The following is a 27160-nucleotide window of genomic DNA, read 5'->3' as shown; positions in this document are numbered from 1 at the left end:
CTCCTGCGAGGGAAAACATCCCTTCAGAATCCACCCCAGGGCTCCACAGAAGGCAAGAGAAACAAAAGCTGCACCATTCTCTCCCCAAATATTCCATTGGCAGGCAGCCCAGGACCGCGCCAGTTCAGTGGTTTAATATCCTGTCTCTTTGGCAGAAAAGGGAGAGAAAATTATGGAGCTGCCGGCCCAGGGTCCCCGAATCCACTCTCTACTACTCTGCGGGTGTTACCATTTGCTGGACATCCATCATGACACTATCTTTTGCTGAAAGACAAACCAGCCACTGTCAGATAAGGGACCGAATTAGGAAAAGACCCATGTGAAGGTGCAAGACTCAGAATACAAGAGGTCCAGGAAAGCCAGCGACAGAAGGAATCACTATGTCAGAATATTAGAGAAGGATTTAAGAAACAAAAGAAAAGAACCCACAGGCAGCCTTGTGCAGTAAGTCTAGAGAGAGGCAAGGTAGAAAAGAACAGAAACAAACGAATGATGAAAAGCAAGCCTGGGGCATACTGAAAGATGTCACACTCTATTCATGGCTAGTGAGCCAAATGACACTGCTGGTGACAGCCTCACAGCCCTACTCAGACTCTGGGGAACCCTTCCCAGCCTAGAAGGCCTCACTGAGCAGAGAATACACACATTCCTACCAAATGCTGGGGCTAGGCCTCACCTGGGTGTGGGTATCCAGGTGTCCAAACACCTTCCTCCACCCTGCAACTCCCACAAGTCACCGGACACCATGTCATCAGGGCTCCCTTTGCCTCGGGTGAGCATCCATATGCCTCCCAACCTGACACCCCTCGGTTTCTGGGGCCCAAACCAACCACTTCAACTGAAACATCCCCCAACTATCATCTTCACATACCTACAACAGGGCATCTCAAACCATGTGTGGTGAGGGTCCTCTTTCTCCTCCAAGCCACTGGGGACCAATACTTTTATAAAATACAAATAATCTTGACAATTACTAATAAATGAAAGAAAAAACAAACCCATACAAAATATAAGCCCCAAATTTTTGCTAGATTCAACAGATTTAAAGTTACCCTGTTGATTTGTTAAAAGTTTCTAAACACGAATTCTCAACTTTTTTTTTTTTCCATTCATCTTCAGGCACAACTCATCTTGTCACAGGTCAGTTATAAACAGTTCACAGACCAACCTGTCCGCAGGTTTCATGCTGAGGAGCACTCCCTTCCAATGTGAAACAGAGGCTCAACACCTTCACAGCCTCACCTCCTACTATGCTTCTCTATTCTGAAGTCTTCTACTAAGACCTGTAGATCTTCTTCCATTTGAGGTAAACTCTCCTTTATTCTCCACTTTTTTCTCTCATCTTCTCTCTTCACCAGCTAGCTTTCTCCTGACCCTCACAGATGTCCTGGTCAAAGATGTAAATCAAGACTTAGGAATGAGTCACTGGAACAGAGGCAGTAGCTCAACTCTCTGAAAGTGAAAGGAGAACAGCAGGTCCTCATTTTCTATGGGATGGCCACAATAGGAAGCTGAAAGGGAAAATAATGAAACAGAGAGAAGGATGCAAAGAAAGACTTATCATTATAACTGCTGTCACTATATTGATAAATAACAGGTGGCAGTGACAGTATTTGGATATCAAAGGAAGGTGGACTTTCAAAGAAAAGAGAGATCTGTGGTCACATGAAGCAAAGAAATCTAAGAGGAGGAAAACTGAGAACAGTTTTCCATCCATAATTTACCAATCCATCCAGTGACTGAGCTTTTATTTGGAAATGTGAAAGAAGTTCACATCTAAAAATGAACCGGGGCCCCTGCTGCACATTTATTTTCTCTCACCTGGAAAAAGTAAACTACAAAAACGTGCAAAAAAGCACAACAAAATAAATTACCTAAATTTACATCCCCTCTCTAAATAACTGTTTATGAGCTTACCATTTTTAAAGGCTTCTTTCATTTTTCCCTTCAAAGGGAAGCGTGGAAAGGACATTCCTGAAAACTGATATGAAGTCAAAATGTCAGCTTTGAAGACAGTGGTGGAGAAGACAGCTGGTCGGGGGCCTCATGATTAAGCACACTGATTATGACTGAGTATTTTAAAGAGGACAAGATAAATGGTTTTTAAAGCTGTCTGTTCTACCGTAAACACTCTCTAAAAAATGAAGGCCCCCTAATAGCTCACTGCTAATCCGTTTCTCTGCTGGTGGTTTATAAGGGGAGATGAGATTCTCATCTGTCTGCAATGGTTTATCTGAAATTATCTGAAAGCAAAGGACCAGATAAATTCTACACTCTTCTCAAGGCCTGTGTAACGGGCTGGATGTTCTCAGGTTTCTGCATTACCACAGTCCCAGCCACGGTCACGCACGGCTGAAACCTAAGGCTATAGTTAATGCCTCTTGCTTCTTGACCTCACCTGGCCAGGGAGCTCCAAGCTCACTGTGTGATGGGAGGAAGGAGGATTATTAATCAAAATGCATTGAATAAATATATGTCCTAATCTAATCAGGTTCAAATACACATCAGCTTAGTCCCAAAATACTTCTTACACATAATTTACACATTACTTCCTGCCCTCATTACCTCTTGCCTAAATTATGGCAAAAGTCCCCTGAGTAACACCTCAACCCCCAGCTTTCTAACCCCACCCACTCACCAGCAACTAAGCTCTGACAACACAGTCACTGTATTCCCACAGCAAAGTTCTAATCTTGAGGCCTTCCAGCTCGAAAACCCACAACAAAGCATCAAGTCAACACTCCACAGCCTGGCCTTGTTCACCCTCCTCACTCCCTGGGTGACCAGAATCTGTGTACCTCTAACCCTCTATACATGACAGCAGACTCAACTACTCACTGTTTCCCAAGTACATGCCATGATTTCCTTCCTCGAGGCCTGCGCTCCTAAGGGTCCCTCTATCTAGAATAATTTGTATCTCTCACATTTCCTTCATAACCCTTTTTCTGATTCCCTCCACTGGAGGTAATCTCTCTCCTGAGACCTCTTTAACACTTTACTTATAACTCTCCAATGATGCCGGGCGTGGTGGTGGGTGCCTGTAGTCCCAGCTACTCGGAGAGGCTGAGGCAGGAGAATAGCGTGAACCCAGGAGGCAGAGCTTGCAGTGAGCCGAGATGGTGCCACTGCACTCCAGCCTGGGCGACAGAGCGAGACTCCGTCTCAAAAAAAAAAAAAAAAAACAACTCTCCAATGATACAATCTTCTATTAGGTATACATGAAGCTCATTTTGCAATCTACTCTCTCCTATTAGTCAGTCGGCAAGATGGGACAGGATCTGTCTCACTCATCCTGATTCCTCAAAGCACCTAGCACAGTGCTTGGCACATAGTTCGGACTCAACAAATGTGTTCACTTAATTGATGCATGTGTGAAATTTAAAATTTATCAGTTCAGATATATGTGGGAAACAGTTTTCAAGCATCTATAAAATACATGTGCATGCTTATTTGTTTGCCAATCAAATAAATACTTGTTCATTTCTTTACCCAGGAGATTAACATGACCCACACATATCCTGAATGGCAAAAGTAAAAAAGATAAAACTAAACAAAGATCAAGGCTAACACAAGTGTACACATCTTTATCTAAGAACCAACTTTAGTACTTCAGCATGTTTCTTGGCACTCAAAAAGTGGTGTTTTTCTAGAAACAATGATCATTAGCCCCACTGCAAATCAGCAGAATGTCACCTTGTTTCCAAAAGCCCCCAAGCTAAGTATTCAGCATCTTTTACAATCACTAAAACCCCAAGGAATGGTGCCATGCAAATTTGTGTTCTACGGAGCTTAAAAAAAGACTGGGCCGGGCGCCGTGGCTCACGCTTGTAATCCCAGCACTTTGGGAGGCCGAGGCGGGCGGATCACGAGGTCAGGAGATCGAGACCATGGTGAAACCCCGTCTCTCAAAAAAAAAAAAAAGACTGAATTTTCTTTTCATGCCCAGTACACACAACAATTTCAGATTATTTTTAAACTAGAACTCCACAAAAACTGGTTTCATTTTCTAAGGAAAACTGGTTTCATTTTCAATTCTATATCAACTATGATAGACAAAGAACTATAATAATATACTATGTTACTTAATATAAATTTAATATGTTAATATACTATATTATTTAACAAGCTTAACACGGTTTCTGGGGTTAATTAAGGACATCATTAAGATCCAACTCCTTGCATATTTTGGGGATCTTTGCACCTATGGAGCATATTCTAAATGCCAAGAGAACTAAATCTCTTAAATGCCCTGTTTTCCCTAGTTAGCGTAAAAGGAAATTACCTGCATATAGCTACAAAATACTAATTTTAGGAGTCCTTAGGTTGTTAATATCTACATTACCATAAAAATAAAAAGCCTCCCATCTCATCTCTCTAGCCTGTTCCTTGGAGTCCTGACCCACAATTCTCACTGCATGCATCTCATTCATGATAATTTCTTCTGCCACTACCCAGAATCTTTACAAGAGAAATATCCTATCACTACTCCCATGAGTAACAGCCATATTAAACGTCCGGTTTCTGAATCTTGCAAAAGGAGTGTAATAGATAAGTAGGTCCCAGTATGTTTCTACTACCTAGAAGGCTGACTTCAGTCTTGACACCTTCCTAAAAACTCCATCTGCACTGGTCACAACCTTCCTTCTTCCTTCCAGGAGCAAAACAGCCAAGCGGCAGAGGACCCTCAAAGAGGACCTTAACACCAAAGCTCCCTGGGTCCCATCTGTGTTCCTTTGTCCACTCCAGATTCCATGCTCCTTGAGGACAAGGATAGTGTCTTTACCAAATGTTTACCTTTCTTCAGTGTTTGTTGAGTCAATGAATCATCAGTGACAACCTGAGACCTACTCAATACTAAGGTATGAGGGCTTTAAAAACTTCTAACAGCACTACATTTTTCTCTGCTAACATCATCATTAAGAACTCAAAAATGACTCAAGATCTGCTAAGATCCTTAACTAAAAGAGGACACTGAATCCTCTCCAAATTCCAGGGAAAGATGCCCTGGCCTGAGAATGTGGAAAAAGATCACAAGGGAAGCCTGCAGCAGAGAAGACTGGATTCCATCTGGCCTCTGCCCCCTTCTCTCCCAAAGGTCACTGCAGATGGAAGTGAGCTCCAGGTCTGCACCAGGCCAGACTCAAAACCAAATGATTTGGTCAGAAAGGAATCAGCTCTGCAGCTTAAATCAACTCCAGGCTGGTCAGTGACTTCTCCATTATGCAGGTGCCACCCATAGGCACCAGGCCAAGACCATAAAGGAGTAAGTTGTATGGGCAAAATCCCATTCTCCTGACATGAAATGCAATGCTCACTGGAATATGCTGATTCTCCCACTGAGTTGCCCAGGAGATGGTGAGGTAGGGCTGCTTTGGGGCCTATTGCCCAGGGTGGAGGATATCCAAGATGCCAAGACTCCACATTGTAAGGACAGAAAATTTTTTTTTTTTTTTTTTTACAATGTCTAACAACTGAAGCCATGGAAAAAACATCTGTTGTTCTCTCAAATTCTGGGAGCTATTCTGAAACTCTCCCCCGTCAAATGGAGTTCCCTAAGCCTACAGAAAGAACCCATCCCCAATACCCCACATATGGTTCTCCACAGCCCATAATCTTCAACCCCCCACCTCCCGCCCCAGCATCGATACTCTAGACCAGGATATGGAATCACCAACTGTGACTATCCTCAATTCAAGAAACCCTCATCTGCTACTGGTGATCTCTTCTCTCATGCCACCTCTTACACATGACGGAAATCTCAACACCAACGTGTTTAGTAACTTCAAGGAGAAACCAACACTGTCAGGAATCTCCGCCCCTCTGAGTTTTCAGTGGAGAACTAATAAAGTCCCTTTAAAAACCTAATACCCTGGACGGGCGCAGTGGCTCATGCCTGTAATCCCAGCACTTTGGGAGGCCCAGGTGGCAGATCACCTGAGGTCAGAAGTTCGAAACCAGCCTGGCCAACATGAAGAAACCCCATCTCTACTAAAAATACAGAAAATTAGCTGGGCGCAGTGGTGGGCGCCTGTAATCCCAGGTACTGGGGAGGCTGAAGCAGAATCACTTGAACCCGGGAGGCGGAGCTTGCAGTGAGCCCAGATCACGCCCTGCACTCCAGCCTGGGCGACAAAGCGAGACTCCATCTCAAAAAAAACAAACAAAAAAAAACCCTAATACCTCAATCAGTTTTTCATGAACTCCACAGAAATTAGTTAAGCACATACATCCTTCAGTTTAAAAAAAAAAAAAATCATTTAATAGCAGTTACTTTCAATCTTTTAGGAAAAAAATAACGTAGAAGATTCTTAAAAGAATAGCGAAGGAAAATAAAAATGGCAAAATGAACACAGTAAAAGCCTGGGAAGGAAAAAGTTAACCTACGAGATTAAATATCCTGTAAATTCTAGCTAGTATAATAGTTTACAGATGAACCTACTATACTATAAATATTATGGCACCTCTGCTATCACCATAGGAACTCTGATTTCTACTTAAGAAAACAGCAATATGTTAGAATGACAGATTAAATAAGTCCTCTAAACAATCTTAGAAATGCAACTCTTTCTATAATAATACAGTTTGAACCAAATTGTCATTTACAGCTGAATATTTATTTTAGCCAATGCAAAGCAGCCTGAAATGTAAAATGACCTAGATTAACAGAGCTTATTCTACACTAACAAATTTTAGGTTAATAGGCCCAGGGAGGTTTTTTCTCAAGCCACATCATAATTTTAACCAATGTACATGTAAAACTGTGATATTCTGTCCCTTCAATAACACTGACTACTAAATTAGTTCTTCTTTCATGAATAAGTTACTACTGAGACCTTTTTTAGATTAATTTTCCAAGTTTTGCTTTTTATTTCTTTCTCCCTTTCATCCTAATACCCCTTAAATAGAAATGCAGAACTCCTTTCTTGGCTTGTGGAAATATGAGTATCAATTTCACCAACAAACTAGCTTGGGACTAATGAAATATACAAGCAGGGAGGAGATCCATGGTGCAAATACATGTTTCATAGTCTCCTATTATCTGATTACCAACGACACTTGACAACACACAAGTGTAAACAAAGTAATGTGATTATTTCCTATAGTCACTGGAAAATTCACTGGACCGGGAGTAAGCAAACTCGATTTTGTTCTTGTCTCTCTATAACTAGCTGTATGACCACAAAGGTTTATCCATGGCTGACCTCATCTTCCTCGTCTGCAAAATTAGGAAGTTGGACCAGATGACCACGAAAGATAACTTTCATCTCCAAAAGAATATGATTTCACTTTCATGTCACTCATTTCTATAAACCCATAGAATTAGTGGTACTTTCCAAAAAATATGTTTAATGATTCAAGCTAATCACTTAAAAGTTTTCAAGAAACTCCAACTTCAGAATTATATCTTAAAATGTTTTGACGCTTTTAGACAATCTCTGCCATCTTGCCAGGAAAAGGGTTAAGGTTAGCCAGGTGACCTTAATTAAGCAAGTCACTTGATTTCTCTGGTCTTTAATTCCTCACCAAGAAACAGAAATAATAAAACTATCCCTGTCTATCTGACCAGATTTTCAGAGGCCAAAGATAGACTTTTTTTTTTTTTTAAAGAACTTTATAAAACAGTCAAATGCAAAGTTGCATTGTTTCACAGGGGCATCCCACCTCTATGAGCATTTAATGCAAGGCTCTTAACTGTTGACAATATTTTTGCTTCCAACATGCGTGTGTGTGCCCTCCTTCAGGAACATATTTTACATCACAATGCCCATGTGTACAAGTACTAAGATATACAAGTGTAATTTTCAGGCATACCAACTTGAACAACTTACATGTAGTACAAACTTTCCTTCCAATATTCAATGTATTTGCTTTTTCTTAATAGATTATTACCTACTCACTTAAGAAAGTAAAACAGCTGGGAAATCCTAGAATATATAAAGAACAAATCATATTCCTATCTTTTCATATGTTTCCTCCTAACATTTTTCTTACACATAATGTTTTCACACAATTGTGACCACATACATTTCTGCTTTTTTTTGCTCAACATTGTAATTTTCCTGTGTTATAAATTCTCCTCAAGCAGCACTTTAAAGAGTAATATGGTATTTCTTTACCTTGCCCCCATAAATGACCACAGCTTGCGCACTTAGTGAGTATTTACTGTGTGCCAGGCCCTATTCTAAGTGCTTTATATGCAATTGCTCACTTAAGTACAAAGATCTATGGGGTAAGTGCTATCAAAATGTCCACTCTCTGGGTGAAGAAACTGAGAAGGCAAAACTAGTAGATGGAAGAGCTGGGGCTGAAGCCTCCTGAACCCAAGTTCTCACGCGCTATATCCTACTGCCATCCATGGCAAGAACTATCCCCCTAGTAACAGAAACTTGGTTATACAACTGCATTTCTACGTTTAGAACTGAGGGAATAAACATTTGATATTTAACTTATTCTTGAAACAGAAGAGAATGGCTTACTTTAGAATCTGTAAGATAATAAACTTTTTTCCGTGAACAAAATATTGCTTGTTTTTTTCATAAAAAAGTAAATAGTTCTGTATATTACAGTTAACTCTTGAACAACGCAGGAGTTAGAGCTACCAACCCCCTGCACAGTCAAAAATCCACCTATAACTTTTGACTCACCAGAAACCTGGCTAATAGCCTACAGTTGACTGGAAGCCTTACTGATAAACAATTAACACATAATTTGTATATGATATATATTATACTGGTTTTTTTGTTTTTTGTTTTTTGACACAGGGTCTTGCTCTTTTGCCCAGGCTGGAGCGCAGTGGTGTGAACACAGCTCACTGCAGCCTCAACCTCCCAGGCTCAAGCCATCCTCCCACTTCAGCCTCCCAAGTAGCTGGAACTACAGGTGCATGCCACCATGCCTGGCCTTTTTTTTTTTTTTTTTTTTTGCCATGTTGCCCAGGCTGGCCTTGAACTCCTGGGCTCAAGCCATCCATCTACCTTGGCCTTCCAAAGTGCCGCAATAACAGGTGTGAGTCACTGTGCCCTGCTATTACCCTCCATTCTTACAATCAAGTATGCTGGAGAAAAGAAAACATTATTAATCGTAAGGAAGAGAAAATATACTTACTATTTGTTAAATGGAAGTGGATCATCATAAAGGACTTCATCGTCTTCATACTGAGTAGGCTAAGGAAGAGGATGAGGAGGGACTGGTCTTGCTGTCTCAGGGGTGGCAGAGGCAGTAGAGGTGGAGGTTGTGGGACAGGAGGCAAGAGAGGCAGGAACACTAGGTGTAACTGTACCGAAATACGTAATTTCTGTCTTGCTTTTTAGTTTTTTAACTTCTCTAAAAATGTTTCTATATAATACCAATCCTTCCACCATTTGCTTTGGTTTCATTGCCCGTATCTTAAAGGGATCCATGCCATAAAAGAAGTGAAAAGCACTCTTGAATAATTAGAATGCTTCTGCCAGACTGTCTGATGTTAACTTTTTTTTTTTTGAGATGGAGTCCCGCTCTGTTGCCCAGGCTGGAGTGCAGTGGCACGATCTCAGCTCACTGCAAGCTCCGCCTCCCGGGTTCACGCCATTCTCCTGCCTCAGCCTCCGAGTAGCTGGGACTACAGGCGCCCGCCACCACGCCCGGCTAATTTTTTGTATTTTTAGTAGAGACAGGGTTTCACCGTGGTCTTGATCTCCTGACCTCGTGATCCGCCCGCCTCGGCCTCCCAAAGTGCTGGGATTACAAGCGTGAGCCACCGCGCCCGGCTGTCTGATGTTAACTTCTTTTCTGGCAGTGCCTCTTCTACGTCTTATTCCTCATCATGGGGCACTAGTTCGGAAGCACTAATCTCCATCAGACCTCTTTTGTTAATTGCTCTGGTGTGGTGTCTATTAGTGCTTGAATTTCTCCAAGATCTTTATCTTGAAACCCTCCACCCCAGCCCCACCTTTTTTGCTATATCCACAATCTCTTTCATGGTTTCCTTGATTGGCTCTGTCATAAATCCTGTGAAGTCATGCACAACATCTGGATACAGTTTTCTCCAGCAGAAATGTGTTTCAGACTTGATGGCTTTCACTGCTTTTTCTACAACAATGACGGTATCCTTCAATGATACACTCCTTCCAGACTTTCATGATGTTCTATTTGGGTTGTCTTCCACAGCGCTACGATCCTTTCCATAAAGTACAGTGTGCACTGAGCCTTAAAAGCCCTTATGGAACCTGATTTAGAGGTGAAGTAGGACATTGTGTTTGGGAACAAGTAGACCACTTTGATGTCTTTGGTGTTGAACTCATGTGTTCTGGGTGGCCAGGGGCATTGTATAATATCAAAAGAACTTTAAAAGGCACTCTCTTGTTAGCAAGGTACTTCCTGACTTCAGGGACAAAGCACTGATGAAACTGAGGGAAACTAAAGATGGGGTTTGGCATCAGCTCACCCCCACCAGAGCATTCTTTCATGCATCCCCAGTGATCACAAAACCAATACCACTACCTCGCTGATGCTATCTATACCCACTAACCCTGAGGCTTTAGTCAGACAAAGAAAACAGCCATTCTAAATTGTTCTTCTGTGCTCTCAGAATGTTTAACCATGTCTTTTACTTAAAGAATTCCAGGGGCCAGGCATGGTGGCACACACGTGTAATCCCAGCATGTGGGACGCTGAGGCAGGAAGATCACTTGAACTCGAGTTTGAGACTAGCCTGGGCAACATGGCAAAACCCCATCTCTACAAAAAATACAAAATTGAGCCAGGCATCATGGCACACACTTATAGTCCCAGCTACTTGCAAGGCTGAGATGGGAGGATTGCTTGAGCCTGGGAGGTCAAGACTTCAGTGAGCCAAAATCACACCACTGCACTCCAGCCTGGATGACAGACCCTGTCTGTCAAGGCTTGGGGGTTGGCAGCTTTATAGAAAAGAGCAGTTCTGATCACAAACCTGATTGCATTTGCACAAACAGTATTTGGCCTAATCCTTCCTGCCTTCAATCCTGGTGCTCACTTTTCTTCCTCACTAAATTATGTCCTTTGTGGCATTTTTTCCAGAATAGGGCACTTTAATCTATATTAAAACCCTGTTCAGGCAGATATCCTTTCTCCTCAATGATTTTCTTAACGGCATCTGGGAGCTTGTATGCTGCCTCTTGGTTGGCAGAACTGCTTCTCCTGTTATCTTGATATTTTTAAAGCCAAAATTCTTTCTAGAATTATCAAACCATCCTTTGCTGGCATTAGATTCTCCAGCTTTAGATCCTTCACATTCCTTTTGCTTTAAGTTGTCATATAATGACTTCACTTTTTCTCAAGTCATTAGTCTATAGGTACTCCTTTCTATAGCAATCCTGTGCCCAAATAAAAGCTGCATTTTCACTACAAAATAAAAAGGTATTTTGCAAGAAGTGCAAGGTTTTTATGCCTGCTGACGCAGCTACAGAAACAGCTCACAAATTTCCTTTTTTCACAATGGTCCTTAAACTGGATTCATTTATCTTAAAATGGCAGGCAACTGCAGCTGCAGACCACAGTCTACAAAACATATCAAGTAATTCAACTATTTCTTGTAATGTCATGACTTCTGTTTCCTAGGAGCACTTCCAGGATCTTTGTAAGGGCTGGCACTTTGTAAGGGTCCAATGGTGTTATTCAATGTCTATGGTATTGCACTAAACATCATATAGAAGAAGGCACGAGATCACTTTTTACTGCAATGAGCAATTTACTAGAGAGAAAAGAAAAACAGCTCAGAGCAGTCTGAGCTATGTGAACTATGCAGGCCCAGAGAAGAGACATGAGTATGAGACTTCGGGTCGCCCCACTCCGTGCCCAGGGGCAACTGTTAAAAGTCATTTGGTTCCTGACTAGCTGCCTCCCCCATTATCTTCATGTTCCCAGAATGTGTGATAGAAAGAACAACAGATAGCCAATCAACAGCTCATGTTGTTTTCATGTGAATTCTTGGTAAACAACTCAGAAACTGCCTCTTCTTTTCCTTTAAAAATCCACTTGTAACTGCTGTTAATCAGAGTGTATATTTAGGGCAATCTGAACCTTTGCTCCTGAGTTGCAGCAAGCTTGGCCCAAATAAACTCTCTACTTACATTAAATTTTGCCTCCTCCTCTTCTTTTTGGGTCAGCACTGGAAAGAGGAACTGCTCACACAGGGATGATTGGTGTCACACGGTGTTTTAAGTGGATATTCACAACACAACACTCACCACAATAGCTACAGGAGGTGGCTATGAAATCATTACAGTAGTATAATACGTACTATAGTTAATTTTATGTAGTTATGAGTTAATTTTGCATCTTTATATTTGTTTCTCTGGACTGTAAATGGCACCATGTATGGTCTGTGTTTGTGTGGGTAAGTTTTGATAAATTTTAACTTTTATAATAGATTTGTGTATCATGTACAGTAGTAAATGATAAAATAGACCAGTATCTACACATTATTTTAAATATTAATGACATACCTTTTTCTTAATTTCTTCAATGGCTATGCAGTTCATCTGTGAGTTTTTTCAAATTGTTGCACATCTTCAAAAATGTTTACAATACATTTACTTTTTAAATCTGCATATAAGTGGAACTGTACAGTTCAAACCCATGTTGTTCAAAGGTCAGCTGTAGTACCTTTTTTTTTTTTTTTTTTTTTTTGAGACAGTCTCGCTGTCACCCAGGCTAGAGTGCAGTGGCTGTATCAGAGCTCACTGCAGCCATGACTTCCTGGGCTTAAGCAATCCTCCCATCTCAGCCTCCACAGTAGCTAAGGACTACAGGCGTGTGCCACCACGCCCAGCTAATTTTTTCTTTTTTCTTTCTGTTTTCTTTTTTTTTTTTTTTTAGAGATGGGTTCTCACTTTGTTGCCCAGGCTGGTCTGAAACTCCTGGGCTCAAGTATTGCCCCACCTCAGCCTCCCGAAGTGCTGGGATTACAGGTGTTAGCCACTGCACCCAGCCAATGGCACTATTTATAACTTTTTTTTTTTAACTTAGCATGGTAAACATCTTTCCTTAGAACATTTGCCTAACTATATGACTGAACATCTACTTTGTTAAGATAAAATGTTTAAAAAATAGACTACATGAATCTCAATTTGAATCTCAATCTATTTTAAGAGTTTTAAAATAAACTTCATGGGCTTAATGGAGACCCTGGGTAGTTCATGACCATCTGCTTTCAGATTCACTTTCAGATTAACATTCAATAGAGGGGGGAAGTCTCTACCACAGGTCCTGACCCAGCCTGTCTTCCAGTGTCATCACACCCAAGCGCTATCTTAATTATATTTATCCCTGTCAACCTCATAGAAAGAGAGGCAGGAAGATTCAAAGTTCTGATCAGACAGTACGTCTCCTTGCTACCAATTTACCAATAAAAAGTCAAGAAAGAAACAGAAAGTAAAAGTACAAAATAAGATAAATTCACTGATAAGGAGTCAAAAAAGAAACAGAAAATAAAAGTGTAAACAATATAATGTCACCATTCATGTGCTCCTTGCAAAACTCATTATTCAGTGAATGAACATCACTCCCAGTGATTTTTATTCCTTGTATTTTTGTTTTGTTTTGTTTTCTTTCAGATAAATGAGTTACTAAATATTTAACATGAGTTAGATCAGTGTCTTCTTTTACACATTGGAGCTCTATGGAATTGGTGAAAATAAATGGTCCTAACATAGGAAATTAATCTTATACATTTTGTACCAAGATGTGTGGCTGCTTTAAAATCCTATGCAAAGATCCCCATACGGATTTACTGACAATCTGAACAGCTTTTCCTAAACTAAAACACAGAACCAGCCTCAAAGTGATACACATTCTGATGTGCAAGAATATTGGCAAATTAGTCATATGTAGCAATGAGAAACTCATGATATGACAGAGCCTGTGCATTAGGAAAATTAATCTGGCAGCAGGAGGTAAACTGGGATGAAATAAATAGAAATGGGTGCAGGGAAGAGAAATTAGAGGTAATAGGAAATAAGAAAAGGATAAAATTGGCTGGGCGCAGTGGCTCATGCCTGTAATCCCAGCACTTTGGGAGGCCAAGGCGGGAGGATCACGAGGTCAGGAGATCGAGACCATCCTGGCTAACACGGTGAAACCCCGTCTCTACTAAAAATACAAAAAAAAATTAGCTGGGCATGGTGGCAGGCGCCTGTAGTCCCAGCCACTCAGGAGGCTGAGGCAGGAGAACGCCGTGAACTCGGGAGGCGGAGCTTGCAGTGAGCCAAGATCGCGCCACTGCACTCCAGCCTGGGCAACAGAGCAAGACTCCTTCTTAAAAAAAAAAAAAAAGAAAAGAAAAGGATAAAATTAAGATATAGAGTCAGATGTAGCATCTTCAGGATTTGTTCATTCATCCAAAAAATGTGACTGAGCCCCTGCTATGCACCAGGCCCTGCGAAAACCATGGTGAACCAACAGTCCAGGGAAGGAAAAAGACATTAAGCAAATGTACAAAAATAAATAAATAAATAAATTGTGAGAAGTGGTCAAAGGAAAGGAACAGGCAGTGCATGTTTTAGTTTGCGTGGATAGGCCAGGACATGTGAGTACAGTTTCAAAGGCCAGAGAGAGTGGCCTGGCAACTGAGAGGGGTGGCCAGGGGTCATGATTATCCCAGGCAGAAGTGAGAGCTTCTTACCTCCTGAAGTATGAGAGAGGCTGGCATACAAAGCCCAGCCAGTGAGTAATGGGAGGGTGGTGTCTGATAAGGAGAGAGCCTTATGGTCCAAGGGAAAGAGTTTGTATCCTAAGGGCAATGGGAAATACTAATGTCTTCAGGGTTTAGAATTGAACCTATAAGGATGGAGTAATTATGGTAGCAAAGAAACCAGATAAGAAGGATCCTATCCCCTGTGATATGGTTTGGCTCTGGGTCCCCATCCAAATCCCCAGTGTTAGAGGAGGGGCCTGGTGGAAGGCGACTGAATCATGGGGGCAGACTTCCCCTTGCTGTTCTCATGATAGAGTTCTCATGAGATCTGGTTGTTTAAAAGTGTGTAGCACCGCTCCCTTTGCTCTCCCTCTTTCTTGCCAGCCATGTGGAGATGTGCCTGTTTCCCCTTCACCTTCTGCCATGATTGTAAGTTTCCTGAGGCCTCTCCAGAAGCAGAAGCCTGTACAGTCCGCAGAACCATAAGCCAATTAAACCTCTTTTCTTTATAAATTACTCAATCTCAGGTATGTCTTTATCGCAGTGCAAAAATGGACTAATACACCCTACTACTGCACAGACCAGGAAAGAAAGGAGACAGGAAAGGGGATGCCAGGTTGCAGCAGGCATCAGTGCTGCTCACCAAAGATGTGAGTCCTCTTGGCAGACACATAGAAAGGATTGTATTTCCCTGCTCCTTGAGTTTGGTGTTGCCATGTGATTTGCTTTTGCCACACAGACCTGCCACATTCAAGATGGGGGCTGTCCCATCAACTGAGGTCCCAGGACAATATGGAACTAGGCTCCCAGCCCACACTCAATGGAGAGGTAGCGTGTGGAAGAAATAAACCTTTCTGTTCTAAGCCACTGAGATCTGGGAGTCCTTGGCCCATAATGACTGATTCATGACAGAACGTAATGAATGTAGTGGTTCTTGAATGAGGAAGGCAAAGGAGACAAAGAGAAGAGACATAGGAGGAGTTAGAGATTTCAAAGCTGGTGATGAAACGACACTCCCCACTAAAACAAGAATGTAAAAAGGACTACCTAACTTGGGATGAAAAGTGGCAATTTATGTTTCATAGATGCTGAACTTAAGGAGCTGGTAGGACAGCCAAGTAGAAGAGTCAGGCAGGAAAACAGAAAAGCAGGTCTAGGGTGGGGCACAACGTGCGGTAGAAGGGGGAGAATCAGAACTGAGATAAAACTGTGGAAATTGCAATGAGGTGGTGCCCCCCTTCGGAGTGAACGGAAAAAATTAAATTCTATAAACCAGTGGTGAAGAGACCCTTTAAGAACACCCCTGTGTGGTGACTGCAGCAAAAAGAGTGAAGAAGATAAAGGAACAGACATCAGAGAGGAAGGAGGAGACGCAGGAGAATCCTGTTCCACAGAAGGGAAGAGGGTGCTTAGTCGTATGGGGTGAGAACTGAGAGGCTGCCCCACACTAAGGACGTGAGCAGGTCATGGGGATAGGGAGCTGTGGATGGTGAGGAAGCAGAGGCAGACCAAACAGCCACTGTAGAAGTAAAGATAAGAGCTGGGTCAGTAGAGCCAAGAAGCCCCAGGCCAGGGAATAGCCAAGGGCAGAGCCTGTGACAGATAGCCTCCGGCATCTCAGAAACTCCCAGCCCTCCTCTCTCCACCACTTGCTAAGTTCTGAGCAACTTTTTAAAATTGCAGAAGCTCAAATATACAACAGGAAGAAAAAGAACTATCTCTTAGGAGTAAGTGGCCTCGCTCTGAGGGCTCTAATTATCACAGCACATTCTCAAAATCATTTCTCCTGTCAATATTGACCAAAGTAATAAAAGTAATACATGCCAACTGTAGAAATCCGGGAAGGACAGAAAATCAGAAGAAAAAAAGTGAACTTTCCATCATCCCACATCCAGAGATAACCACTGTTAACATTCTGCATTCTGGTTTACGTTAAAGACTAAACACAGACAGGTCAGGCCGATAGCCAGTCAACGAATGTACATGAAAGATTTATGTTAAAGAAAAACAATTTTATGACAGGTACACTTTTAAAACCTCATTCTTATCAAACCTACATTCCATACTCTACAGTACAGCTTATGTCCATGCGAATGCGGCCGTGGAGTTGTAGAATGGGGTAGCCCTCCAAGCAAAAAGTTTAACTTAACACTATGACCAAGAGATCTCTATAGACAAATAGCTACAGGGCAAATATTGTTTCTAAGCTTACTGTTTGACTTTTGTATGGTACTTACAGAGACAGACGTTTAGTGTTAACATGGGGAGGCAACAGGCAGAGTAGCTAGGAGCTTAGGGTGTGAAGTTACAGTGCCAAGCTTCAAGATCCAGCCCCCATACCTACACCTGTGACCTTGAGGTGACTTAACCTGTGTGTGAAGCCCTCAGATGCATTCTAGGACATCATAGGTGGTCAATAAATGCTGGCTCCAGAAATATTTAGTCAAGATAATCAATCTTTTCCTTTAGTAACATAATAAGAGCTTGCATTTGCTAAGCACTCACTATCGACTACTTTACATGCATTATCTTACTTAATCTTTACTTTTAAAAAACTCTCTAAGATAATACCTACCAATCCCAATTCTCAGATGAGCAAACTAAGGCTCAGGCAACATACGTTGCTGGAAGTCCTCAGCCAATCAGTGGCAAAGCCAAGGCTCACCTCCAAAGCCCAGGTCCAACTGGTTTCTACCTGAACTTTCATACTTCAAAAATCCCTCCCCAGGCCGGGCATGGTGGCTCATGCCTGTAATCCCAGCATTGTGGGAGGCCAAAGTGGGTGAATCACTTGAGGTCAGGAGTTCAAGACCAGCCTGGCCAACATGGTGAAACCCCGTCTCTACTAAAAATACAAAAATTAGCCAGGTATGGTGGCACACGCCTGTAATTCCAGCTACCTGGGAGGCTGAGACAGGAAAATCACTTAAGCCCGGGAGGCAGAGGTTGCAGTGAGCCAAGATCGCACCACTGCACTCCAGCCTGGGTGACAGAGTGAGACTCCATCTCAAATAAATAAATAAATACATGAATATCCCTCTCCAGTCTTACATGATTATTCCATGTTTTATGTGGTTTCTTTTATTTTACAAATAACTCTTATATTTCACTATAATTTATTTCAGTATGTGCTATAAGGTAGGGCTCCAACAATATTATTTGTAACACCATTTACTGAATGGTAACTCACCATATCCGACTACTGCTCTCATGGTACCTAAGTGCCTACACACACACAGGCCTGTTACTGGATTTTCCATTCCATGTCACACCTCCCATCCCATTCTTGGGCCTGCCTGACAGAAAACAGTCACATTATTTACACTCAGGATTACACTTAGGGAAGGTCTCTCTAGGAAGCATACGTTCATGGCTGGTTTGAACTTCTTTCCTGAAATAGTTTCAAAAAGACAAAGGAAAAAAATCTATTTCAGGATGTGTTCTCAGCCAATCAATGAAATTGTTCCCAAAGTTGGCAACTGTATTTCTCAAAACGTCTCTCCCTTCCTCCAAAAACTTGCTCTTCTTTGCCCAAGCTGCTCTGCTCCTTCTTGGTCCTACCTGTGCATACTAAGCATTTGCTCAATTTCTTATTCTTTCCTAGAAAAAAAGGATAAAAGTCTCCCTTATCTCTGCATCTTCCAGGTCCAGTTTAATTCTTAATAAATTCTTTCCCGAATACACTGGTTCTGTGCTTTCGTTTCCTCTGGTCACTGAACCACATGTTTGACTCTTTTCATGGTGCGCCTTAGTACTGTTAGTCACCTTAGCGTAGGTAACTGACCCATCTACCTGTTTAGATCATAAACCCTGCACGGGCAAGGGCCTACTCTGACGTGGTATCATGTTCTTAGCACCCAGCGGACAGCCCTGCCCCAGAGTCGGCCCTCAGTAAATGTGGATGGTGATTTCACAGTTCCTTCCCTCCCTGTTCAAACTCAAGGCCTCATTAATGTCCTCCTGACAGTGTACTAATAATCAAAAGGACTAGAAGCCAAAGGAATGGAACCTGCTGTTGGTGATCTAGTCCGAGATGGGCCTCCACCCCGCTTCCTGTATTTTGGGACATTTCTGTTTTCTCCACTGGAGGGTGGAGAAAAACAGTGCAGAGAAGCTCTGGCCAGTTATCGGCTTACTGACACCTCATTTTAAATTATAGCCAAAAACGAGATTTTACGTTACTTGAGAATTTCAAAGAACACCATTACTGGGGTCTCACGTAATTACCTCTGACAGCACTGGAATCTTGAGCTGAATAAACGGGGCAGTGAGGGAAGCCTCGGGCAGACTCAGGGACACTACCATCCCATACCTTCTGCCGCCCTCCTCCAGTAACACCAAGCGAAATTTAGCAACGACCTGACTTGGTTTCATTTGTATTGTTGGAACTCAGAGGGGTGAGGAGTGGCATCACTGGCAAGGGCTTGACATCGAAGAAGAGTTTGAAGCTGAACACAGTGAGATAAGATCAGTAAGGAAGCCGGGCAGCCAGAAGACTTGTATATTAATACCCAAGTGCAGGACAGTCAGCACGCCCATGCAAAGGGATGTGACCTGATATTCACACAAATCTTTCAGAGAAAGGACACTTGTAGGCCTTGAGTGGTATTAATACATCCTCTTAGATCTAGGCCATTATGATGCCATCTTTAATACATCTGAAAGAGCTGAGGTAAAATCCTTTCAGGAGCTCCAAAAGTAATCATAACTCAACCCTGCTCAGGGAATTCTTTCTAGCTTTTCGTCTGAGCTTGCATACGTTTTGAATATGCTACCTTCCTGACTATTCTAAATTATGGAAAGCTAATTCTGAAATTGTGAGGATTCTTCCTTCATTACCAAAAATCATAAATTACTTTTCCTACAGTTAAAAATGTTCCTAGTAGTACCTCCACTACTTTTATAAAAGCAGCTTAGGGCTGGGTACGCTGGCTCACACCTGTAATCCCAGGAGTTTGGGATTACTTGAGCCCAGTTCGAGACCAGCCTGGGCAACAAGGCAAAACCCCATCTCTACAAAAAATACAAAAATTAGCTAGGCATGGTGGTGCATGCCTGTAATCCCAGCTACTCTGGAGGCTGAGGTAAGAGGATTGCTTGTATCCGGGAGTTCAAAGGCTGCAGCAAGCCATGATCGTGCCACTACACTCCAGCCTGGGTGACAGATTAAGATTGTCTCTAAAAGAATAATAAATAAGGCCGGGCGCAGTGGCTCACCCCTGTAATCCCAGCACTTTGGGAGGCCGAGGCAGGCAGATCACCTGAGGTCAGGAGTTTGAGACCAGCCTAGCCAACATGATGAAACCCCATCTCTACTAAAAACACAAAAATCAGCTAGGCATGGTAGAACACACCTGTAATCCCAGCTACTCGGGAGGCTGAGGCCAGAGAATCACTTGAATCTGGGAGGCAGAGGTTGCAGTGAGCCGAGATCACGCCACTGCACCCCAGCCTGGGTGACAGAGCAAGACGCCATCTCAGAAAAAAAAAAAAAAAAAAGAATTCTAAGGCTCATGAAAGAGCTAACCATGTTTGACAAGGCCTACAAAGCTTTTTTAGGTCCTTATTAGAACAAACTAACAATCAAAGATTTTTAAATACGATCTGGGAAATGTGAAGAGCATACTAACAAGTTGTTAATTTTATTATGACACAGTTATGTAAGAATAGACCCTATTTTTAAGTAATATATACTAGTTATACAGAGGTAAAATGATATAAGGCCTGGGACTCACAATCATACATGAAAAAGAATAGGGAGAAGAGACATACGAAGCAAGTTTGGCAAAATCTTGATAATTATTCAATCTGGATGATGAAATATGAAGTTTCATTATACCATTCTCTCTACTTTTTGTATGCTTATTTTCAAGCTTTTCAAACAAATTAATACAAAATCATTCATAAAAGTCCATGAACCTGAACCCATGAAAAATGAAGCTATTGAACAATGAAAAATGGATAAGCCCACGTTATGTTTACATTTTAAAGCTTGTTTTTAATGGCAGCCTTTCTCATCCACTGAACCATTTAATTTTGTTGTTTCTGATCTCATGACCATCCACTCATCAATACTTGAAGTGTGGGAAGAGCTATTAAACCCATATGTAGTTTTTTTAAATCCATCTGCAGAACTGCTTTATTAGCTAGATAAGAATATTTATTGAGCATTTATATTGTGGCCATTGTAGTAGTGCTGACCCAAGTTATCAGACACAGAGCAATTATTTCCATCTAAGGACAGATGCACAGACCATGGGATTCTGAACCTGGCGTGGTTGCTGCTCTGCCTCCTGAGAAGTCCAGGGTTACCTTACCTCACCTCCCAAACCTTCATACAACAAAGCCCCGCCAGAACTTATGTGGCAGGTGCATCTGCTGTGGCTCCCTGGCAGACACTGGAGCCACTAGAGGAAGTAGGCAGTGGCAGAGTACCAGGCAGGAGGTGGGGGGATGAGGTGTGTGGGTAATTTTCAGTATCTGTAAGCTCTCCCAGATTCTTCCTTCTGCAATTCAGAACCATCACAATGCATTTCCTATTTCCCATTCAGCCAGGGGACCTCACACGCCAGAGCAGGGACACCTGCTTCCCTGCATTTTGTATCTGTGCCATCACAGGTTTCATCAGACAAGTGACCACAGACAGACGAGACTAAGAGTTAAGACAACAGCCGGGTATCTGGCTCTTCATGCTTAAGGGTGTCCAGGGAAAATGGATGTACTACTAAAGTATCATGAGGTAACACAGTTGGCAGTGTGTCACACGTGGGAATGGACACTCCTAGGTCACCATTAGTAGGCCATCCTCCGATGGGAAGGGCAGATATTCGGGGACTACTGCACATCAGCAGTGTTGTGTCTGCACCAGCACTCCTGGGCTCCATCTACACGGCTTATTAAACCAGTACCTGCAGCACTTTGGAAATCATGGCACACTGATACACTTTGTTTACTCTCCTTCTGCCTCAAATCCCTGATGACCACGGCAGGCCCCAGATAAAGGAACCAAGTTCTGTGTGAGAAGGGAAAAGAAAAGATGCCAAAGAAGTTGCAGGCTTTATCCTTAACATGCACTGGCAAAAGTAAGGAAGATGCAGGAAGCCACCCAGAAGTTAGTTGTTATGGAAGAGATGGCTAGGTTCTGGTCTATTCCCAACTCCTGCTCTACTCCTTACCTAATGGACTTCCCTAAAATAGAAAAATTAAATCCTTGTTTACTATGGATCAAACTGGAGTTTGAGAAATCTGGAATGAGTTGGCAGAGCTAGCAATCGAGAGAAAATTCAAACTGAGCAAACTAGATATAGAAATCAGCGAAGCTTCATCTCCAATCTCCACAAACGTCATTCACGCAATTCTGTGTCTGCCCAGGAAGGGCATCGATCTGCCACCAAAATGATGCATCCGCCCGTGTTAAGGGGCCCGGCACTCTGCCCCGACGATCCCCCACAAAACCCAGACAACCACTTCCAAGGCCCATCTTCTTGCACTGTTCCAACAAACACAAGTCACACCCACCCATAAACAAGCCCGTTTCAAGAAAAATGCCGGCGGCAACGCAAGGAGCTGCTAAAAGTTTCCAGCTGCCCTGCAGAGCTCGCTCCTGCTCAAACGTCGCTCCACTCTCGCACCATCCAGGTGAATCGGGTTGTAGTGCGTCTCCAAATACAGCAGGACCAGCGCTGGCTGTGAAAAAGTTAATTGAAAACTTCATTTTCCTCACACCCAGAGGCCTATTCTCTAAAGACGTTCTGCCACGGGAAGATTCATTTTGGGCTGATGGCTTTGCTTGCTTCGAACCCCCAAACGTCACAGGAATTTGCACCAATACTAAATTAGCGAGGGTTCCCATCATGCCCCCCAAGCCTTCCTAAAAGGCGGCCAAACTTCAGGATACCGGCTTGGAGGTGGGGGGCGCAGGAGAGGATGCCGAAGTCCTTCCCTCCTGGAGTTCAGCCAACTCAAAGGGTTCGCAGGGGCATCTCCCACCCTGAGCGCAGACTGGATGAGGAAGCCCCCACCTCAATTCCCCTGCGCCCCTCCAAAACACGGAAGGGGAGGGATGCGGGGGAGGGGGAAGAGTGTAATTTCCCAGTTGACATAAAGCAGGTAAATTGGGAGAGAGCGGGGTGAAAAGAGTGAGAGGGCGACGTCACTCCGCGGAAATTTCCCAGGAGGAAGGGAACACCGATGGGGACAGATCTTGGGTGGCGGGGAGGGGTCTGGGAGTTGCAGCCCCTCCATGGACCTTCTCTTCTCCCCTGTCCAACTCCCTCCCGCCGGCCCCACCTCTTGATTCCGCGGACCCAGCAGAGTCGGCCGCTCTGCCTCAGCCCTGCCGACTAAGAGGCGCCCAGCCCGGGCCCGCTGCTGCCTGCGCCCCCGCCACCCTCCCCCGGCCCGCGGTCGTCCCGCACTCACCAGGAGCACGGAGCCGCGCACCACCTCAGACACGCTCTGCCGCAGCTCGGCCGCCGTGCCCGGCTTACTCAGCGCCCGGGTGAACTTCCGAGTCTCCGCCGAGGCGGGGAGCAGCGGCGGCTGCGACATCCTCCTGCCCCCGCCGCCTCCGCCTCCGCCTGCTCCTGCGGCCCGGCCCGGCCGCGCCGCCGCCAGGTGCGCCCTGGGCGCCCGGCCCGCTCCGCCCGCTGCTCCCGGCGCCGGCGCCGCCGCCGCCCGCTCCCCGCGCTGGTCGCCGCGAGTCCGGCCGCCGCAGCCCGGGCCGCGCCCTCTGCGCCGTGTCACGCCCCAAGGCGCCCCCCTCGGCGTCCGCGGCCCCCCGCGATCGCAGCAGCGCCCGGGCTCGCTCGGGGCGACCGTGCGTGTGGCGGCTGCGGCTCCCCCATGCCACCAGCCTCCCTCGGCGACCACTCGCCGGGCCGCCTCCTCGGGGCGGGGTGTCCGGCGCGGCGCGGGCGGGGCGGGGCGCCCGGAGGGCGGAGGAGGGGCCAGCGCGGCGGGACGGCGGGCAAGGCAGGTCGGCGCGGCCCGGCGCTGGAGCTAGGCGGTCGGACTGGCAGGGGCGGTGTGCCGCGCGGGACCCTCATTGGGGAAGGTGGGGGGTCGGGGCCGCCTCCGCTCCGGGCCGCACGTCCGAAGACCGGAGAAGGGGACTGACTGCGCACGCCACCAAGAGGGCGCACAGCTGAGGCCGGACGATGCGCGGTCTCGGAGCAGGGTTTCCTGCCCAGGGAGCCCGGCTGCGCTCGAGGGGACCCCGATGTCACCGGCAGGGTCGGAGCTCGGTGCACCACGCCCCCCTCTGCGCCCGGGGCCTCTGCGGGGACGCAGGTCTCAGGAAAGTAGCCTTTATTTATGCGGCACCGATCGGAACGCGCGGCCGGACGGACGGACCTGGACGGAGCGTCCCTGCTTGGAACCTGGAGCGGGGCGCCGCGCGCTCGTGTGGCGCCTCAGCCTCCCCACCGTTCGGTCCCCGGAGGCACGGAGCTCACGGCGGGACGATGACGGTTGGGCCAGGCCAGGCGTGGGAGACTCCCAGACTCCGGCCCGCCAGGACGGCCAGCTGCGTCACCTTGGACGTGGGCAATACTTCGGGGCCTGGGTTATGTCGCCTGTAATCTGAGGACAACGGCCTGGAAGGGGCTCAGGTGACACGGCGGCCCTCACGGGGGCCGATTTAGCCGGTCTGCCGCCCCTCCGCGCCGGACCGCCAGGCGGGGTACCAGGGAAACCGGGATGCGCCGGCTTGCGAGCCCACCGTGACGCAGAGCTGGCGGCCGCTAGCGACAGCCACCCTGTGAGGGACTTTCCCCCCAGTACCCTAACCGCTTTCCCGTCCCTAAGGGTCCCCTCCCGCCCCGGCTCCCTTTCTCTCTGAGGAAGCCCAGCGCAGCCTAACCCTCACAGGGCCGCGGAGAGGGCGCGCCAGGCGGGGATTTGCGCCAGGCCCGCGGCGCATGCTCGGTGGTTGGGGACTGGGCGGGTACCCCGGGCGGGGAGCCTGACTGAAGGGCGGCTCTGCTGATTGGTCGGGCAACTCACGCCACGCCCGTTGCCTTCCGATGGACAGTTCCTTACCTGCCGGGTCGGCCTCCGCAGAGAGCGGTGGCCTGGAAAACCCAGTTTTGGGAGAAGCCCTGCCGCGCCTCCCGCCCAAGTACCCAGAAGGTTTCATAGCCGCCAGCACTGCGGTGGAGGAGGCCGCCTGTTGCGTCCCACCCCACCAGAAAGCCTAACACTGGCCTGAAGCGTAATCTTAAAGTGGTAGGGGAAAATACCGATCTAGCGCAGAGAGCAAAACACCTCCGTTCTGGGTTTAATGGGCAGGTCTGGAGGTGAGGCATGCCGTCAGCACTCAATACTTACTTGCAGGATCGGATTGTTTCCCCCAGTGGGTGGGGACTGCAGGATGTAGCATTGAGCGAGCCTGACAGATCGGAAGATAAAACAAGTGTGATAATAAAAACAATTACACACTAACCCATTTCCTCCTCCGTGAAATGAGGGAATGGCCTAGACATTTTCCAGACCTCTTCTGTCCTAAGAGTGGAGCTGGGTGACAGAGCAGGTGCAAGCCGGCCTTTCCCTGCCTCCCCGGGGAACGCACTCTGTTCAGTGAAAGCAACTCAGCTCTCATTGACACCTTTCAGCTGCAGGAGTGTGGCCGCTCAGATCTCATCTGAACTGTTGACAACAGTTGTCTTCTGAGAATCGTGAATTAGAGCCTTCCTTTAGGCTTCTGACTCCCTCGAAGGTACCAGACAACCCAAACTTCTCCTCTTGTTACCTTGGCTCTCTAAGCTGTATCTACTTCTATACAAGGCGAACAATTTTGTCTTTTTAAATTAAAAACAACAAAAGTACCTAAGGTTGTAGGGTTTTATATTCTTTTTTCTTCTTTTCTTTTTTTAAGAGCTATATGATTACATAGAGTGTGCGTGTAGTCTAAAGAACAAAATTTCAACAAATGGTTTTAAAGATCTAATTGGCTTCTATTAGCAATGCATGAACCAGGCACCATTCTGACTACAAAATAGACAGGAGCTCTGCTGGGTTCTGTTAAGGTAACTTAAGCAGAAACAAGGGAAAAGCCTAGTGCAGAAAGCAAGCACATTGGGTAACTTCAGGTTACTCTCCTTTATGGGTTAAAGCAGAGGGGGCTGCCTTAGCTGGCTCAGGCTGACTGGGCCCCGTTTGACTGGTTGCTGTGAATCTCCTGGTTTTTGGAAAACTGGCCCTTTTTGGGACTTTCCTGTTTTTTAAAGTCTGTTTAGTTACGTGGCACTTAACACAGTGGCTTCATTTTAGTTTGGTCTGTTGGGGCCTAGTTCAGGAGCTCAGTCCAAGACAATGACCTACCATAAATTTTATTTAAATATATGTATATCTGGAAAGTGAAGAATTCCCCAAACCTACCAATTTTATCCATATCTCTACCACTCCTAAATTCTGTACCTGCTTGCTGATTCAGTATATTCTAGAATTGGCAGATTTTCATTTAGGAAGCAGAGAACAACACACAATGTGGCAACAGTAGTCATTGACAATGTCTAACCAAGCACAGGTTCTGACAGACAAGGCAGCATGGAAACGTGTGAACTAAGCCCAGGAAGATGGACCCAGCAACCCAGAGGGGAGCCTCTTCTTCCTGGTGAAGTGTTGTTGATAACAAATGGGACATTCCTAGTGTTAAAGTTTCAGCAGAAACTTGATGCCTACTGTTCTGGGTTGAATTGTACTCCCCCAAAAGATATATTGAAGTTCCAAACCCAGTACCTGTGAATGCGGCCTTATTGGAAATAGGTCTTTGCACATGTAACCAACTTAAGGTGAGGTCCTACTGGAATAGGTGGGCCCTAATTCAATACGAATGGTGTTTGTTTGTTTGTTTGTTTGTTTTGATGGAGCCTCACTCTGTTGCCCAGGCTGGAGTGCTGTAGTGCAGTCTCAGCTCACTGCAGCCTCTGCCTCCCAGGAGGCTGGGATTACAGGCACCTGTCACCACGCCTGGCTAATTTTTTGTATTTTTAGTAGAGACGGGGTTTCGCCATGTTGGCCAGGCTGAGGTCAGGTTGAACTCCTGACCTCAGGTGATCCGCCCACCTCAGCCTCCCAAAGTGCTGGGATTATAGGCGTGAGCCACCACGCCCAGCCTGAATGGTGTCTTTATAAGAAGAGACACAAATACATATACAAAGGAAAAATACTATGTGACAACAAAGGTAGGAAGGAGAATACTGCATACCTGCAAGCCACAGAACAGCAAGGATCACTGGGAACCACCAGAAGCTGGAAGAGGCGGGGAAGGATTCTTCCCTAAAGTCGTCAGAGGGAGCATGGCCTGCTGACACCTTGACTTCAGACGTCTAGCCTCTAGAACAGTGACAGAAGAAATTCTGTTGTTCTAAGTCACCCAGTTTGTGGAACTGTTACAGCAGTCCTGAGAAACCAATGTGCTGGCCAAAGGCTATTTTTAAAATTTAAACCAGAGTGGGCCTGGAATTGTGTGAATTCTTTTGGCATCACTATTTCCTGGAGAGCAGT

General features: G+C 45.2%; 2 protein-coding genes across 4 annotated transcripts in view; one reads left to right on the top strand and one right to left on the bottom strand.

Annotated features, from left to right (window-relative positions):
* Positions 1-23553, bottom strand: part of DOCK9 (dedicator of cytokinesis 9) — a 296690-nt gene extending 273137 nt beyond the window's left edge. For all 3 annotated transcript variants that reach the window (XM_055244502.2, XM_055244500.2, XM_055244508.2), the window contains exon 1: positions 23075-23553. In XM_055244502.2, the coding sequence (XP_055100477.2) occupies positions 23075-23203 (129 nt within the window). In that variant the 5' untranslated portion in view covers positions 23204-23553. The remainder of the gene's footprint in view (positions 1-23074) is intronic.
* A 27-nt stretch (positions 23554-23580) lies between these two features.
* Positions 23581-25484, top strand: LOC129463936 (uncharacterized). Its single transcript, XM_055244658.2, has one exon. The coding sequence runs from the start codon at positions 23812-23814 to the stop codon at positions 24232-24234; it is 423 nt and encodes a 140-aa protein (XP_055100633.1). The 5' UTR covers positions 23581-23811; the 3' UTR covers positions 24235-25484.
* The last annotated feature ends 1676 nt before the right edge of the window (positions 25485-27160 follow it).

The sequence above is a fragment of the Symphalangus syndactylus genome, chromosome 15 (genome assembly GCF_028878055.3).
Source record: "Symphalangus syndactylus isolate Jambi chromosome 15, NHGRI_mSymSyn1-v2.1_pri, whole genome shotgun sequence".
Lineage (NCBI taxonomy): Eukaryota > Metazoa > Chordata > Mammalia > Primates > Hylobatidae > Symphalangus > Symphalangus syndactylus.
This window is presented reverse-complemented; position numbering and strand designations above follow the sequence as displayed.